The 16,700-nt window shown below is 38.9% G+C and overlaps 1 protein-coding gene across 1 annotated transcript; it reads left to right on the top strand.

Moving 5' to 3' along the window:
* Nucleotides 1-4: 4 nt before the first annotated feature.
* Nucleotides 5-14,878, top strand: MFAP1 (microfibril associated protein 1). Its single transcript, XM_081130468.1, has 9 exons — nt 5-227; nt 6,885-7,104; nt 8,330-8,459; nt 8,727-8,914; nt 9,432-9,540; nt 9,643-9,803; nt 11,318-11,477; nt 14,022-14,111; nt 14,209-14,878. The coding sequence occupies exons 1-9, from the start codon at nt 143-145 to the stop codon at nt 14,389-14,391; spliced, it is 1,326 nt and encodes a 441-aa protein (XP_080986594.1). The 5' UTR covers nt 5-142; the 3' UTR covers nt 14,392-14,878.
* The last annotated feature ends 1,822 nt before the right edge of the window (nt 14,879-16,700 follow it).

Raw genomic sequence — 16,700 nt, 5'->3', positions numbered from 1 at the left:
TTCTAGCTGTGCTGTAAGTGGAGTTTCCGTCAGTCGCGTTGCAGCGTCCAGGGCCTCTAGGCTGAGAGGATTTTTCTGTTCTTTGACGTTCTAGCTGTTTACTGTTTGCAGTCAGTGAAGTTTCCGGAGTACCACCGCTGCCATGAACATGTCGGGCCCAAGCGCACTCATGAAGCAACCGCCCATTCAGTCCACGGCTGGGGCCGTCCCAGTTCGCAATGAAAAAGGTACAGTGCTGAACCGTTTTCCAATCGGATCTTCCTCCTTCCCCAGCATACTCCAAACCTACTCCAGGCCGCCACCCGAACCCCGCAGATCCTTAAGACCTTCCCCCTATTTTATTCGACTTTCCCCCATCAAACTCACACCCTATCGCGTTGCCTAGGGGAAAAAAAATACCTTCCTCTCCTTGTTCTTATATGTTGACTGCCCTTAACTGTTGCAAGCACCCCTCTTTCCTTGGCCTAGACTAACAGATTGAATGCCTGCTGTTTGCAGGGCGTTGTGGGGGATACAACCCCTCTTTTGTTATCCATAGCACTCTGCTGTTTTTATAACTTATTATTATTTATGAGTCTGTTTCCCTCTACTACATCATAAGCTCGTAACCTCCTTAACACAGGAATGATGTCTTGTTAAGCTTTTTAAACTTTAAACCAACGCAGTGACTGTTTTTATTAAATTGAATACTGAGTTGTAGCCCTGGTTGGGTAGCTCAATTGGTTAGGGCACCTACAAGAATCAACCAATGAATGCATAAATAAGTGGAACAACAAAGCGATGTATGTTTCTCTCTCCCTCTCAACCCCTTCCTTCCTCCCTCTCTCCCTTCCTCTCTCTCTAAAATCAATAAACTTTTTTTTTAATTTTTAAATAAGATCAATCAATAAATAAAAATTAAAAATGAATACAAAGTTGTGTAAGATAGTGCCCCTAACCTTGAGAAACTCATATTCTAGTAGATTAGGGATGTTCACAAAAAGAGATCTTTCACACCTGTAATACCTGCCACATAGGTGATACCAAGGGCTGTGAGAACAAAGAAGGAATGATTTCTTCAGATTGAGGTAATCAAAGAAAGCTTCTTGAAGAAGTTGACCCTTAAAGAATGGGTAGGATTCCAATGAGTGGAGATGGCAGAAGGAACAAGTTATCTGTTTGGGGAGTGAGAGTAAAGAGTTTTTTCAGTAAGGATTTTGGAAAATAATATCAGTTCTTTTTTATTTTTTAAATATACTGTACCTACCCGTGTATAACTTGCCTTTTTTTAGAACTAAACATGGCTTTTGAGAAGTATCCTTTGGATACATATAGGTCTAATTCATTCATTTTTACCTGTTTATGAATTCCACTGTATAACTAAACCACAGTTTATTTCCTACTAAGAGACAGTTGTGTTGTTGTTTTTCTCCTATTACAAACAGTGCTGCAATTGTCGCTCTTAAACGTATCTCTTTAGTGCACCTGTGTAAGAATTTCTCTAGGGTAGACTCCTACAAGTCATCAACTTAACTACCTGTTACCATTTGTTCTCCACAGTGGGTTGTAAGAGCATGAAGAGTTTTTATATCTCCATATATTCATCCATACACTTGATTTTATCAGAGTTTTAAGTTTTTGCTCAATCTAATGGGTGTGAAATATCTCATTTTAATTTGCCTTTTCATGATTGCTAGTGAGACTAGACATCTTGTTCATGCATTTTTCAGCTCTTAGGCTTTCTCTTCTATGAATTACCTATTTCTATCACTTACCTGTTTTCTCTTTGGTTTGTTTTTATACTTCCCAAATCTGTAATATTTCCTCATGTTTTGTTTTGTTTTTGGCTTGTTTTTAACTTTAATTATGTAGTCTGTTACAACTGGTTTTAGTTTTAGTGTTATCGGATTTATCAATTTTATCTTTCATGGTTTGTGTTGTTTAGAATATTAAGAAATCCTTTCCTACCCTGAGATCTTAGATATTCAAATTACAAATATTTTCTATCATCTTAGTGTTTGTATTCTAAATAGGATTGAATACACAATTATGCACTGCAGACTCTAAGTTAAGGAGCTTACAGTCCAGTAGGGATATGTATGTTTAAGAGGTTTTTCACACTTGGGTCTTTAATCAACCTGGAATATTTTGTGTGTGGGCATCAGAGATCTAATTTTACTATTTACCTGACAGCCAGCTGTCCCTACTACTCCATTATTTGACTAGCCCACTCACTGCTTTTCTTTTCTTTTTTAAATCCTCACTCGAGGATATGTTTTCATTGATTTTTTTTTTTTTTTGATTTTTTTTTTTTAGGGAGGGAGGGAGGGCAAGAGAAAGAGAGAGAGAAACATCAGTGTGAGAGAGAAATATCAATTGGCTGCTTCCCTTATTTTCCCTGACGGGGGATTGAACCCAAAGCCCAGGTATGTGCCCTGATTGGGAATGAAACCCGTGACCCTTTGGTGTATGGGAGGACTTTTCCAACTAACTGAGCCACACCAGCCAGGGCTCATTCCACTGCTTTTTAATATCACTTCTGTACTATACCAAGTTCTCATGTAGGTTTGTTTCTCTGCTCTCTACTCTGTTCCATTGGTCTCTATGTGCCTCCTGAGTGAATGACATACTGTTTTAATTACTATATATTTAAATGAGCCTTGCCATCTATATAAAAACCCTTTCCAACCCCATCTTACTTTATTCTTCTATTTTTACTTTTTTTTTTTTTTTTTTAATCTTCACCTGAGGCTACTTTTTTCATTTCTTTTCAGAGAGAGAGGGAGGGAGAGAGGGAGGGAAACATCAATATGAGAGAGACACATCAATTGGTTGCCTCCCACACTCGCCCTGATGGGAGCCTGGGAATCAAGCTTGCAACCAAGGTACATACCCTTGGCTGGAATTGAACACGGGACCCGTTAGTCTGCAGGCCAATGTTCTAACCACTGAGCCAAACCAGCTAGGGCTATTCTTTTATTTTTAATTAAGACTATTTTTTTAGAGCAATTTTAGGTTCGCAGCAAAATTGGGGGGAAATACAGAGTTTCCATATTCCCCGTACTCCTACACATGCATAGCCTCTCCCATCAGAGTAATATATTTGTTACAATTGATGAACCTACACTGATATGTTATAATCACCCAAAGTCCATAGTTTACATTAAGATTCACTCTTGGTATTGTACATTCAGTGGGTTTGGACAAATGTATAATGGCATGGCCATCACTATGGTGTCGTATACAGTACAGTAAACCCTTGATTTTGCTGACCTCAATTTAACAGACTTCAGATTAACGGACAAAATTTCCAGTCCATATGTCCTATGTGAAAATTAACACCCTATTAATTTTAAAGTGCTTTTAACCAAGATTTGCTTATAATTAAATTAACAGGTTATTTTGTTGTTTTTAATTCAATGTTATTTTTAACAAATTTTAGTGAATAGGCCATATGTTGGAAAAAAAAACTGTAATAATTTCACCAACATAAAAATTACATATCTACAACTGTAGTCTACATACTTAAATCCAAGAATCACTACTTGTAAACAATGATTAGCATGTAATCACACCACATCAAGCTCAGTAATTGGTCCTGTTCTCTAGTGGCATGACTTTCTTCAGCAGTTTTAGAGCCAAGTGCATTTGTTTACTCTTGGTGACTGGTGAATGCATGTGTTTACTAGACCTATTCAGTATAAATTTAAAATCACAGTAATATAGAAAACTTCTGTAAAATTAAACTTTTCATACATAATTTTTAATTACACAAATGTGTCTACATAAGAAAAAACAGGTAAACTAATTTGTCAATTTTTTAATATACCCATTTGGAAAACTTACTTTATTATATAACGGACTTTTGGCTGTAATGGACACCCCCTCACCCAAATTAGTCTGTTATATCGAGATTTTACTGTATTTTTGCTGCCCTAAAAATCTCTGTGCTCTGCCTATTCATCCCTCCTACACACCCAACCCACGGCAACTGATCTTTTTACTGTCTTCATAATTTTGCCTTTTCCAAAATATTATGTATTTAGAATGATACAGTATATAACCTTTTCAGATTGGCTTTTTTCATTAGTAATATGCATTTAAGTTTCCTCCATGTCTTTACATAGCTTGATCCTTTTTTTTAAGTGCTTAATAATATTCCATTGTCTGGATGGACATCTTAGGTGCTTCCAAGTTTTAGCCATTATGAACAAAGCTGCAATAAATGTCAGTGTGTAGGTTTTTGTGTGGACATGATTTTCAACTCGTTTGGGTAAATACCAAGGAATGCAGTTGCTGGAATGTATGGTAATCATATGCTTAGTTTTACAAGAAACTGTCAAACTCCCTTCCAAAGTAGCATTTTGCAATTCCACCAACAATGAGTAAGAGTTCCTGTTTTTTCACATCCTTGCCAGTATTTAATGTTGTCAGAGCTCTGCAATTTGGACATCCTTATAGGTGTGTGTTGGTATCTAATTGTTTTAATTTGTATTTCTCTGGTGACATAAGATATGGAGCATCTTTTTTTTTTTTTTAATATGACTTTATTGATTTCAGAGAAAGGGAGAGATAGAAACATCAATGATGAGATAGTCATTGATCAGCTGCCTCCTGCACACCCCCCACTGGGGATCGAGCCTGCAACCCAAGCATGTGCCCTGACGGGGAATCGAACCTCGATCTCCTGGATCATAAGTTGATGCTCAACCGCTGAGACACACCGGCCAGGCTGGAGCATCTTTTTATATGCTTATTTCCCAAGTGTATCTTCTTTGGTTAGGCATCTGTTAAGTTCTTTGGCCTCACCTTGTTCTTCAGAATTGTCGTGGCTCCTATTCTTCCACATGATTTTAGAATCTGGCTAGGGGCAACTTTTAATGGAATTGCATTAAAATTTTATAGATTAGTTGCTATTATAAATGGTATTTTTAAAAATGTATTGATTTGAGAGAGAAACGTCTATTTGTTTTTCCATTTACTTATGCATTCATTAGTTGATTCTTTTATGATCGGAGATCAAAGTCGCAACCTTGGCATATCAGGACAATGCTCTATGTAACTGTGCTACCCAGCCAGGGGATGAATGGTAATTTAAAAATTTTTTTTTAATCCTCACCCGAGGATTTTTTTTTTATTGATTTTAGAGAGAGAGGAAGAGGGGGAGAGAGAAAAAGAAAGAAACATCACTCATTTGCCTCCCATATGTACCTGGCCAGGGCATAAATGGTATTTTTAAACTGTATCTTCTAATTATATATAGCTAATGCACAGGTACACTTATTTTTATCCAACATCCTTCCTGAATTCTTTTTTAGTTTGTTTGTTGATTACCTTGTTTTTTTTCTACGTAGATGATCATGTAATCTGCAAATTATGGTAGTTTTTCCTTTTCAATCCTTACCCTTCATCTCTTTTTCTTTCCTTATTGCCTAATTAGGGCCATAATTAAATGTTGACTAGAAGGAATGATATGGACAACATTGGAATGCCCACTGATTTTTAAAACAATACTTCTAATGTTTTATTATTTATTATTAAATGTAATGTTTGCCGTATCTGTTGTTAAGATTATGTGCTTTAGCCCGGCCGGGCGTGGCTCCGTGGTTGAGCGTAGACCTAGGATCCAGGCGATCGGGGTTCGATTCCCAGTCGGGGCACATGCCCGGGTTGCAGGCTGCAGCCGATCAATGACTCTATCATCATTGATGTTTCTATCTCTCCCTGTCCTCTCCTCTCTCTGAAATCAATAAAGATATATTTAAAAAAAAAAAAAAAGATTATGTGTACATTACTTTCCCCCCCATTAATTTTCTAAGGTTAAGTCATCCTTGTAGTCCTATGCTGAATCCTGTTAGTTCATGATAGCTTTGTTTGTTTGTTACTTTTAATCCTCACCTGAGTATATTTTTTCCATTGCTTTTCAGAGAGAGTAGAAGGGGAGAGAGGGGGAGGGGGAGGGACGGAGGGACATCGGGACATGGATGTGAGAGAGACATATCGATTGGTTGCCTCTCGCATGTGCCCCGACCTGGGCCAGGGATTGAGCCTGCAACTGAGATACGTGCCCTTAGCCAGAATAGAACTTGGGACCCTTCAGTCTGTGGGCCAACATTCTAACCACTGAGCCAAACCGGCTAGGGCAATGACAGCTTAGTTTTTTTGTTAGTTTTTACATTGCTGGAATACATTTGCTGTTATATTATTTAGTATTTTTGTATCTATGTTCATAATTGAATTCACCTAAAATTTCCCTTTGAACTGTCCAATTTGGCTGTCAAGGTTATATTCATCTTATAAAGTGTGTTGGTTAGTTCTCACTCTTTCTATTCACTGGAATTGTTGGTATTTGTGAAAGAGAGATTATCTGCTCTTTCAGGCTTGATAGCTCATAAACTAAAAGAAAAGAAGGTAGAAATAGGTAAGATTAGAAGACTGAGTTATGTGGGAATATATTATGAAGGCTGCCATGGAAAATTCCAGCAAAACTAAAATAATGACTGAGCATTTTATGTTCCCACTTAAGTCACCCTTACTGTATGCTGGGTATTGTTACAAATAATTTATTTAAGGGTATAGTTGAGGTGGAATAGTGTTGATTTGCAATGGCCATAGTCTGCCTGTTTGGGGGGACTTTTGTCTATTGTTTCACTGCCCACCTTCCTCTACTTCATTATACCCAAGCTAGGCCTTGTTATCATTAGTGTTGGTTTTCACAAGAATGCCTTCCCATGATTTGGTTTTTGTAGGAAAACATCATTAGATGAATAGATGGTTGGATAGTGGTTCTCTTCTTCTCCTTTCTGAACTATTTACAAGGGATATAGGGCTCTACCTGCAAAGGCCAGTGGTTGAAGGACATTGGGAAAGAGGCTCCTGAAACATAAGTATTCTGTCGCACCCAGGTGAGATTTCGATGGAGAAAGTGAAGGTAAAACGTTATGTGTCGGGAAAGAGGCCAGACTATGCCCCCATGGAATCCTCAGAGGAGGAGGATGAAGAGTTCCAGTTCATTAAGAAAGCCAAAGAGCAGGAGGCGGAGCCTGAGGAGCAGGAGGAGGATTCATCTAGTGACCCGCGACTGCGGCGCTTGCAGAACCGTATTAGTGAAGATGTGGAAGAGAGGTAACAGCTCGGGGGATATTTCTTGGCCTGAACCCCTTCAAGTTAATAAGAACAACAACAATTATAGTAGGTTATACTTGAATAGTACTTACTGTGTGCCAGGCACTGTTCCAAAGTACATTACATTTACCAATTCTTATAATCCACACAGTTACCTTATGAGGTAGGTACTATTATACTCATTTTACAAATGAGGAAACTGAAGCACAAGGGGGTTAGGAAAATAATATGACCAAAGTCATACAGCCGTTAAGTGGCAGTCAGTAAACAGCAGGTTACCTCTGGTCTAAGGGCCCAAATTAACTCATTAAGGGAATAGAAATCACGGACCATTGGTTGGTTTATTGAGAGGAATCTTTTTAACACAACAATGTTTTATAAAAGTTGAGACATTGGTTTTATCCACTTACTTATTCTAAAGGCTAATGAGAGGAAATGACATTAAAATAGGAAAAAAGGCCTGATGAATGGTCTTATGTTGGAAAGGAAGCCTCCCAACATGGATTTTGTATGTTGTGTATTAACTGAGACAGTACCTTACAGAGTAGGCCAGAGGTCCTGAACTTTCACGGCTCATGTTGTCTTAGAAATTTTTTCACAGAACCCCTATGCCCAAATAGTTCTATTTTATTAAGTTGTTAGCACCAAAAATTTAATATATACTTATGTCTTAAAAACTTAGCCATTTGAAAAAAATAATACACATAAAAGAAAAAACATTTTCACTTCATTTTACAAAACCACAGTTACTTACTAGTAGGATTTGTGTGCCTCCTGGACTAGCAACCTCTCGAACCTTGGAATCAGCTTGGCACTAACACTCTCATTTCCTATTCCATATTAATGTTCATGTGGTACTTGCTTTTTGTCACAACAGTGATTAAAAACCCATTTTCACAAAGATGTCATTGAAAAGAAACAGTTTGATCTAATGTTGAAACTGTGAACTACCTTGAACTATGAAGTATATCACAGTGTACCCATATAAGTTTGTTGCAGTGCCCCAGGATGCCTCAGTATACATTTAATATTTTAGGTCCAACTTGACTCTTTGCTCTGACACTTTGAATTAGTGTCTTTAATGGGCACCTCAGTTTGCCCATCTCAAGACTTCAGTATTAATAAAAACAAACATAATGTCTAGGTGCTGTATGACAAAAGAAATGTAGCTGAGCCCCTTTGTTTTTGTAGCATTGGCATTACACTTGAAGATACTGTTTTCCAGATTGGCTCGACATCGGAAAATAGTGGAACCTGAAGTAGTAGGAGAAAGTGACTCAGAAATAGAAGGAGATGCTTGGCACATGGAACGAGAAGATAGCAGTGAGGAAGAAGAGGAAGAAATTGATGATGAGGTATAGTAAAGTAAAATGGGAAGTTCTTTCTTTCTAGGTACAAGAAAAAATTGGGGCTTTGCTCCTTTGTTGAGGTCCTGAAGGCATAAGATTGCTGCTTTTGGCAGAAGTCTGACCCAGGGTTCTCAGTTGGGGATAAAACTGAAAACATAGTAGTAGCACTAAGTTGCATTTACTCAGATCAAAATTTGTTGAGCTTGATGAGAGGAAAATAAAAAGCCATCTAAGAGCACAGTGGCTTACTGACTTGGACATGTGACTTGATAGGAAATAGAGCGGCGCCGTGGCATGATGCGTCAACGAGCACAGGAGAGAAAAAATGAAGAGATGGAAGTCATGGAAGTGGAAGATGAGGGACGTTCTGGGGAGGAGTCAGAATCAGAGTCCGAGTATGAAGAGTACACAGACAGTGAAGATGAGATGGAGCCTCGCCTTAAGCCAGTCTTCATTCGAAAGTAAGTAACTCGCAAACCAGTCCTGAATCCACAGTTTCTATTTTCCAGGTTTGAAAATAGAAGCCTCTTTCCTGTCTCATGCTCTTCTGAAATGTAAGCACAAAGTGAAAGTCTTCTGCCCAGTGCCCTAGCCCTGCATGGGATTTGCTGAGGAATATCTTGGTGTTAGCAGAGCCTGAGTTTGTTTTCACATCTCCTTTTCCAATTAAAGAGCACACATCTGCCCAAGATCTTATATTATTTTAAGCACAAAATTAAGCTTAAAGAGCAAAATCCTATTCCTTTCCTAATGGCTAGAAATCCTACTACTTAGCATATTCTTTGCTATTCAGGCAGTTCTCAAAGATGAATGGAATTTTGATGATCTAAAGACTTACTCTCACTCCCATTTTTGGCTCTTTGCAAATGATAGAGCCAAAAATTATTTGGCTTTGTCTGATTTGGACAGGTCTTGATTTAGGGGAACAGAGCTTCACTCTAAGAGCTTTGGGCAATTAACAGGACCTCTGTACCTCAGGAAGGACCGAGTAACAGTTCAAGAACGTGAGGCTGAAGCATTGAAACAGAAGGAGCTGGAGCAGGAGGCAAAACGCATGGCTGAGGAGAGGCGCAAGTACACACTCAAGGTACGGGAGTGGCTATGAGGATTAAGTGCAAGGAGTAGTGCACTTAGGTTTGTCTGAGGAGAATAAGGAAGTCCCAACAGTTGAATTGTTCTCCCTATCCAGATTGTAGAAGAGGAAACCAAGAAAGAACTGGAGGAAAACAAGCGATCCCTGGCTGCACTGGATGCACTGAATACTGACGATGAAAATGATGAGGAGGAATATGAGGCATGGAAAGTTCGGGAGCTAAAGAGAATCAAGAGGGACAGAGAAGATCGAGAAGCGTGAGTAGTGGTCCTAGAGTTATTACTGCTAATGAGACAGGTTCCTAGTAGAAAAGTTCTGAGGCTCAGTAGCTACTGTGAGTTCCATTCTAGCTTTCTCTAGGATCCCTGCAGCTGGGTGAGTTTCTGTAATTGAAATGTGGCTGTTACAATAAAATCAGGGAAAAGAAACACTTTGTCAGTGTTTCTCCATGGTAGAGTACCAGCTAATATTCCCTTTAGTTTCCTAGTAGACACACAAAAGTTATTCACTGTTATGTTATCTGTTGTTGCATAGCAACCCAGACCAAAATTAAGTAACTTAAAACAGTTGATTATTCACAATTTTAAGGGTTGGCTAAACAGTACTTTAGCTGCTTTCACTTGGGCTCTCATGCAGTTGCATCCAGCTGAAGAACTAACTGAACTAGAAAGTCCAGAATGACTTCACTCACATGTCTGGTCGTTGGTGTGAACTATCAGCTAGGATGCCTCACTTCTCCTTCAGTAGGCTAGACTGGCTTCCTTACATAACAATCTTGGGGCAGTATTCCAAGAGGGCAAAGGTGGAAGCTGGCAAGATCTTTTGAGGCTCTCATGTCATTTCTGCAAAGGGGCATGCATACTGTGAGGGGAAGAATTTGGGGCATTTAATCTATCACACTCGCTATGTTAGACCAGAGTCATTTCTGAGCTGCATTACCCATTCCTGAAAATTACTAGGAATGAAAGAGTAATCCCAGATTACTCTTGATTGGGAAATCATCAATAGAAGACTGTCCTCAGCCTGCAGTTTCTAAGGTTTTTACCTTTGGCTTCATTAATGGAGTCCAGGTACCCTTTAAAATTGTATACAGAATTATGTGTATATTTACATTTTTCTGGAGAAAGGGGAAATGTGACTCTCCCCACCCCACCCCCCAAAAAAGGTTAAAGTCGCTACAATCTAATTACCAAGGATGGTAATCCTTGGTTTGTGACATGTAAGCACATATATGATTAAGTGTTGCACAGTTATTTTAAATTCTGATTTTTTTTTTTTTTTTTTAAAGCTAAGAGGCTTTTAGGGAAGGGGAATTAGTAATGTTGCAAAATCAAGCAATAACAGTATGTCTAAACCTAAAAAAATGGCTAGAATCGACTTATGGAACTTTGCAATACCTGATCTTGCAAGCATAATGAAGACCACCTCACCTTTTTATTTATTGAGCTCCTAATCTTCATTCCTAACAGGCAATGACTAGAATTTTAAAAGGTGAATAGCCCTGGCCAGTGTGGCTCAGTTGGTTGAAGCATTGTCCCATGCACCAAAGGGTCACAGGTTCAATTACCAGTCAGGGGACATACCCAGGTTATGGGTTCAATCCCTGGTCAGGCATGTATGGGAGGCAACCAGTCGATACTTCTCTCTCTCCCTCTCCCTCTAAAATCAGTTTTTAAAATAAGTGAAAGGAGGTGGGACTGTGTTATACTCCAATAATTGGATCTTTCTGAAGCTGGAATGATACTAATAAATAGTTTTGTTCTTTGGACAGACTTGAGAAGGAGAAAGCAGAAATTGAACGCATGAGAAACCTGACTGAGGAAGAGAGGAGAGCTGAGCTTCGGGCAAATGGCAAAGTTATTACCAACAAAGCTGTTAAAGGCAAATACAAGTTCTTACAGAAGTATTATCACCGGGGTGCCTTCTTCATGGTAAGAAGGGAAAAGGGAAAGGGAAAGGGAAAGTTGGGCAGTAGGAATAACTCAGAAGTTTTGAAATCATTTTTCCCCCCAAGAATAAACTGGTTCTGGAATATTACTTTCACTTGCCACTGGTCAACTCTCTCATTTGCTTTTTGCCTCTGAAGAACCCAACAGAGAAAATTATTGGCAACAGGATTTTAGAAGTTGCAGCAACTTTCTTTTGGCTCTAGCTCCCAGGAGTAAGAAATGATATAACAGAAGAATTGAGGAACTGAAATAGAGAGTGATCTATATAGATGCTAGACTATTTAGGTACCAAAACCACTTAGATATCATTATTCATAGCCAAATGAGAGATTTTGGTTATGCAGAAACCAGGTTCTGCAAATAGCTTCACATGAACTCATATTTGCATGGCAGAAGTTTAATTCACTTCATTCTGAGCTGATAGAAAGTGACTAAGCCTAACTAACAACAAAAAAAGTGGTTAATTATCTAACCATCATGTGTAATGCTATCTTATTTCTTACATAAAGACCAAGATCAAAATATCAGTCTTTTAATCCTGTATAAAGTGACGATTTATTTCAAATTATTTAGATTAGTACTAGAGATAATTTCTTAATACAGAGATAGCCGGAAAGGAAATGGGAACATTGATTGCATTTATTATTCTAGTAGCATGTAGTTTGTTAAATCATTTCCTAATGTTAGAGGATTTTGTATCAAAAACTTAGACTAACTTCTTAAATGTTTTATGTCAGACTCTAAATACCCCCACTGCACCTAAATTTCTGCTTATACTGCAGATACTGGTAAAATAAAAAAATAGCGCAGCCGGCATGGCTCAGTGGTTGAGCATCTACCTATGAAGCAGACAGTTACGGTTCAATTCCCAGTCAGGGCACATGCCCAGGTTTCAGACTCGATCCCCAGTAGGAGGCATGGCAGGAGGCAGCTGATCAGTGACTCTCATCATTGATGTTTCTCTCTCCCCCTTTCTCTCTCTGAAATCAATAAATCAAAATTAATTTAAAAACTTCAGTGTAGGGTTCCTTACTCCTCTCCAAAACCAGTGTGTCTATCTGCTCAGCAGGAAATGTTTGCTTAGTTATGTAGTTTTTCTAAATTGAAGTTGGTAGAGATTATGAATTATTTCTTATACTGGCTAAAAGTCATGAAGTATCATTGCTTAAGCATTTCATGAGCTTCAACAATCAAGCTTCTTAGAGAAGTGTATTGCTGGCTGGCCGAGGTACATCAGGTTTATATGAAAGTCTTTTGGTGCACATATCAAGTCTTATCTAAACAAGAAGAGTGAAACTGAAATGGCTTCTGAGATTAAATGAGGGCCTCTCAAGCTCAAACATGAAAAAAGTAGATCTCACAAAAACTGTTTAATTGTCCTACCTTTAAACTGGGCCTTTCTCTAGCTGGAAGGAAACAAATACTCCAGAAGTGCGTTTGGTCAGCTTTTCCATGAAGCTTTCCTTAACCAAGATGGGGCTATTTTAATTCCTTTACCATATTTTTGTGATCTGTATCTTATAGTCTTACTAATAAGTTGATTTGAAACTATTCTCTATATAGTTCATTAAATAAATAACCTTTTGAGTTTTTACTGTGTAAAGGGCACTACTGTTTAGCACTCAGCAGGCTTACAGTCTAAAAATGGTGCTAAGGCAAATATATACAATAACATAAGGAAAGTGAAAAGTACACTATGGGACTTCTAAAGAAGGAGATACTGTATTTGGTAGAAGGCTGAAAAGGATAGTATAAGGAAGGTGACATTTAATGTATAGACTTTCTGACATTTGGTGGTAGGAACACATCCCAGATGAAGGGACCAAGAATAGAGGCAGAAAGTATCATCTGTAAAGGAAAGTGTCAAGGAGAGGTAGATTAAGACTATATAGTATTTGCCTTGACTACTACACAGAGTTGTTTGTTCAGTAAAATAGAGAAGTTGAAAGTTTTTGAGCAAGCTAGAGATATAAGTTGTGTTTTAGAAACATTAATCCACTAGCAGCATGTAAGATTGATTGCAAGGAAAAGCTATAACTCAGGTGATGAGCATTTGTAAGTGGCAACTGATTGAATCTGCATAACAATTACTCAAATTTTGAATCTAGGTAATTGAGAGAATGTTGGTCCTGTTAACAAAAAGTTAAATCAGGAAGAAGCAGATTTAGAAAGGTTGGGGAAATGATTTTCACTTAGATGTGTTTGAAATCCCAACAGAATGTCTAAGCTAATGGAAAGTAGAAAATTCAGAGTCAGATTTGAAGGGCCTGTAACAGAGTTAAAGTCCTGTGAGTGAATGAACATAGTGAGTGCAGAGAGAATATAGCCAACCTTCAGGAAATGTGTACACATAGGAATAAAAAGACATGAGGGGAAAAAAGGAGTGTCATCTCCTCAACTAGACGTAAGCTCTTGAAGAAAAGGTTTAATACCCTCTTCTTTGTATCCCTCGTCATAGTTTAATAAATTTGTGATTTGAACATATGGGAAATAAAACCACAAGACTGATGTGACTCTTTTCTACAGGATGAGGATGAAGAAGTATACAAGAGAGATTTCAGCGCACCTACCCTGGAGGACCATTTCAACAAAACCATTCTTCCCAAAGTCATGCAGGTATGGGGGGTTACCTTCACATGTGAGAAAAGTAATATATTGAGGGCTGGGACATGGTATGTTTGGTAATATAACTCATCATCTATCCTTCCTTCAGGTCAAGAATTTTGGGCGCTCTGGTCGTACCAAGTACACCCACCTTGTGGATCAGGACACCACTTCCTTTGACTCAGCATGGGGCCAAGAGAGTGCCCAGAACACAAAGTTCTTTAAACAGAAGGCAGCTGGGGTACGAGATGTATTTGAACGGCCATCTGCCAAGAAGCGGAAAACTACCTAACGTTCAACTACTTACTCTTCCAGCTGTGGGACACAAGGGCAAGTCTCAGCATCTGGCCCTTTGCTTTTACCATTATTTTCATGGCCCATGTATCCAGCCTATTGGACCTACTGCCATACTTGTGACACTGGGCAACCCAGTTTTTGAAGGTGCTTTGTGAGGTTTGGACTCATGCTGAGAAACCCACAGAAAAGCGCTATCCAGGTAGGATTATCCCCACTTAAAACTATTTCTGAGAAATCTTAGATTTTATCATTGCTCTGGCTTCCCAAATTCACTTGGGACTGTTTCAAGTTTCTTTTTCCAGCCCCTTAGCCTGGGTCAGAAACATGGGCATGTAAGTGGACAGTGCATTACTTCTACCTTACAGGAAATCTAAGTTCATTGAAATCTGTTTTACATTTTTGGCTAGAGTCAACTTTTCTAGGTGAACATACTTTTTAATCCATTTATGTGTATGTCAAGAAATAAAAGAATCACACACCAAGAGGTTTTTTTGAGCTTGATACTGGAAAATAATGTGCAGGCTGACAAGCATTTCATTATAAGAAATGACCTGTTAAATAAAACCAGGCGGGGCGGGGCTCAGCAGTTGAGCATCGACCTAGGATCCAGGAGATAGCAGCTCAATTCCCAGTCAGGGCACATGCCCAGGTTGTGGGCTCGATCCCTGGTCGTGGGCATGTAGGAGGCAGCGCATCAATGACTGTTGTCATTGATGTTTCTATCTCTCCCCTCTCTGAAATTAATATTTAAAAAAAAAAAAAAAAAAGAAAACCAGCAGGGAATTGTAAAGCAAACAGTGTTTCACACTTTGATCATCCACTTTGATCTCAGAAACAAACTGAGACTCTATAGACAGGCTGTATTCTTAGTGGCACCCAGATTTATTCCATAAGCAAATACATAGGTTGTTGTCCTTGCCTTCTTCATTGTATCCGTATATAGAGCAAAAGTTCACCCATAAAATGGGTACTCCCAAGTACCTACCAGTATCTTTTCTTTACCCAGCTCCTATATCAAGGAGGGCACAGGGGTCTCTGAGTTGCAGTGTAGTGACATCATGCTAGAATTAAACCCATGATTTTTCCACTTCTTACTACATAACTACCATGCACATGGCAGATCATGAATCCTAGGGATTATAAGAAATGACCTTTAACCAGCAGGAAGGCTACTGCTCAATTGCATGAAAAAATAAGGCAGCCAAGGTTTGTTCACTTCTTTTAAATGCTCCACTGGTAAAAACTCATAAATCCTTGAAAGTCCTAGAATAAAAATACCAGTGCAGCCCTGGCCTGGCCTGTGTTGCTCAGTTGTTTGGGCATCGTCCCATGCAGAGAGAAGTCCCTGGTTTTGATTCCCAGTCAGGGCACATGCCCAGGTTGTGGGCTCAAGCCCCATTGGGGGGCAAGCAGGAGGCAGCCAATCGATGTTTCTCTCCCTCCCTTCCTCTCTCAAATCAATAAAAACATATTTTAGGCCCTTGTATTGATCAGCAATGAATCAGCCCTTTCCCTTCTCTAGGAAAGTAAAAAAAAACACCTTTCTCTCTGCATCTCTTCTTTTAGTTGTGAAATCTTTCACAGCCTGCTTCACCAGCCCAAACCCTAACACTCAACAACTTAGCTCTCCTTATTGTTGAGCATGTTACCCTTGTGCCCCCATTTTCTTCTCTTCTGGGGACATATGAAGCAAGTTATTCTCTTTCTGCATCCTTAAAAAAAAAATTTTTTTTTTTAAAGATACAAGTGCAAATAATTACTATGAGGTAATAAACACATAAAGATGAATATAAGTAAGTGTTGTGTGTGCCAGAGGGGAATACAATCTAAAGATTACCCTACAGCCAAAATGAGAATAACAGCTTGAAATTCTTTGGAGAACATGTTTATAACTACAGTTGGTTGAAGTGTTATCTGGTACACCAAAAGGTCACAGGTTGGATTCCTGTTCAGGGCACATACCCAGGTTTCAGGTTCCTATGGGAAACAACCTATCAGAAGCAACCAATGTTTCTCTCTCTCCCTCTCCCTTCCTCTCTCTCTCAAATCAATTTAAAATAATAAACCCTGCCAGGTGTGGCTCAGCAGTTGAACATCCACCTAGGATCCAGGAGGTAGCGGTTCAATTCCCGGTCAGGACACATGCCCAGGTTTCGGGCTCAATCCCCAGTTGGAGGTGTGCAAGAGGCAGCGGATCAATGACTCTCTCATCATTGATGTTTCAACTCTCTCCCTCTCCCTCCCTCTCTCTGAAATCAGTAAAAATGTATTTAAAAAATAATAATAAAAAATAGGAGAGAGCTA

This window comes from Miniopterus schreibersii, assembly GCF_964146895.1.
Source record: "Miniopterus schreibersii genome assembly, chromosome: 1".
Lineage (NCBI taxonomy): Eukaryota > Metazoa > Chordata > Mammalia > Chiroptera > Miniopteridae > Miniopterus > Miniopterus schreibersii.
Note: the sequence above shows the minus strand (reverse complement) of the source record. Positions and strands in the feature narration are given on the sequence as shown.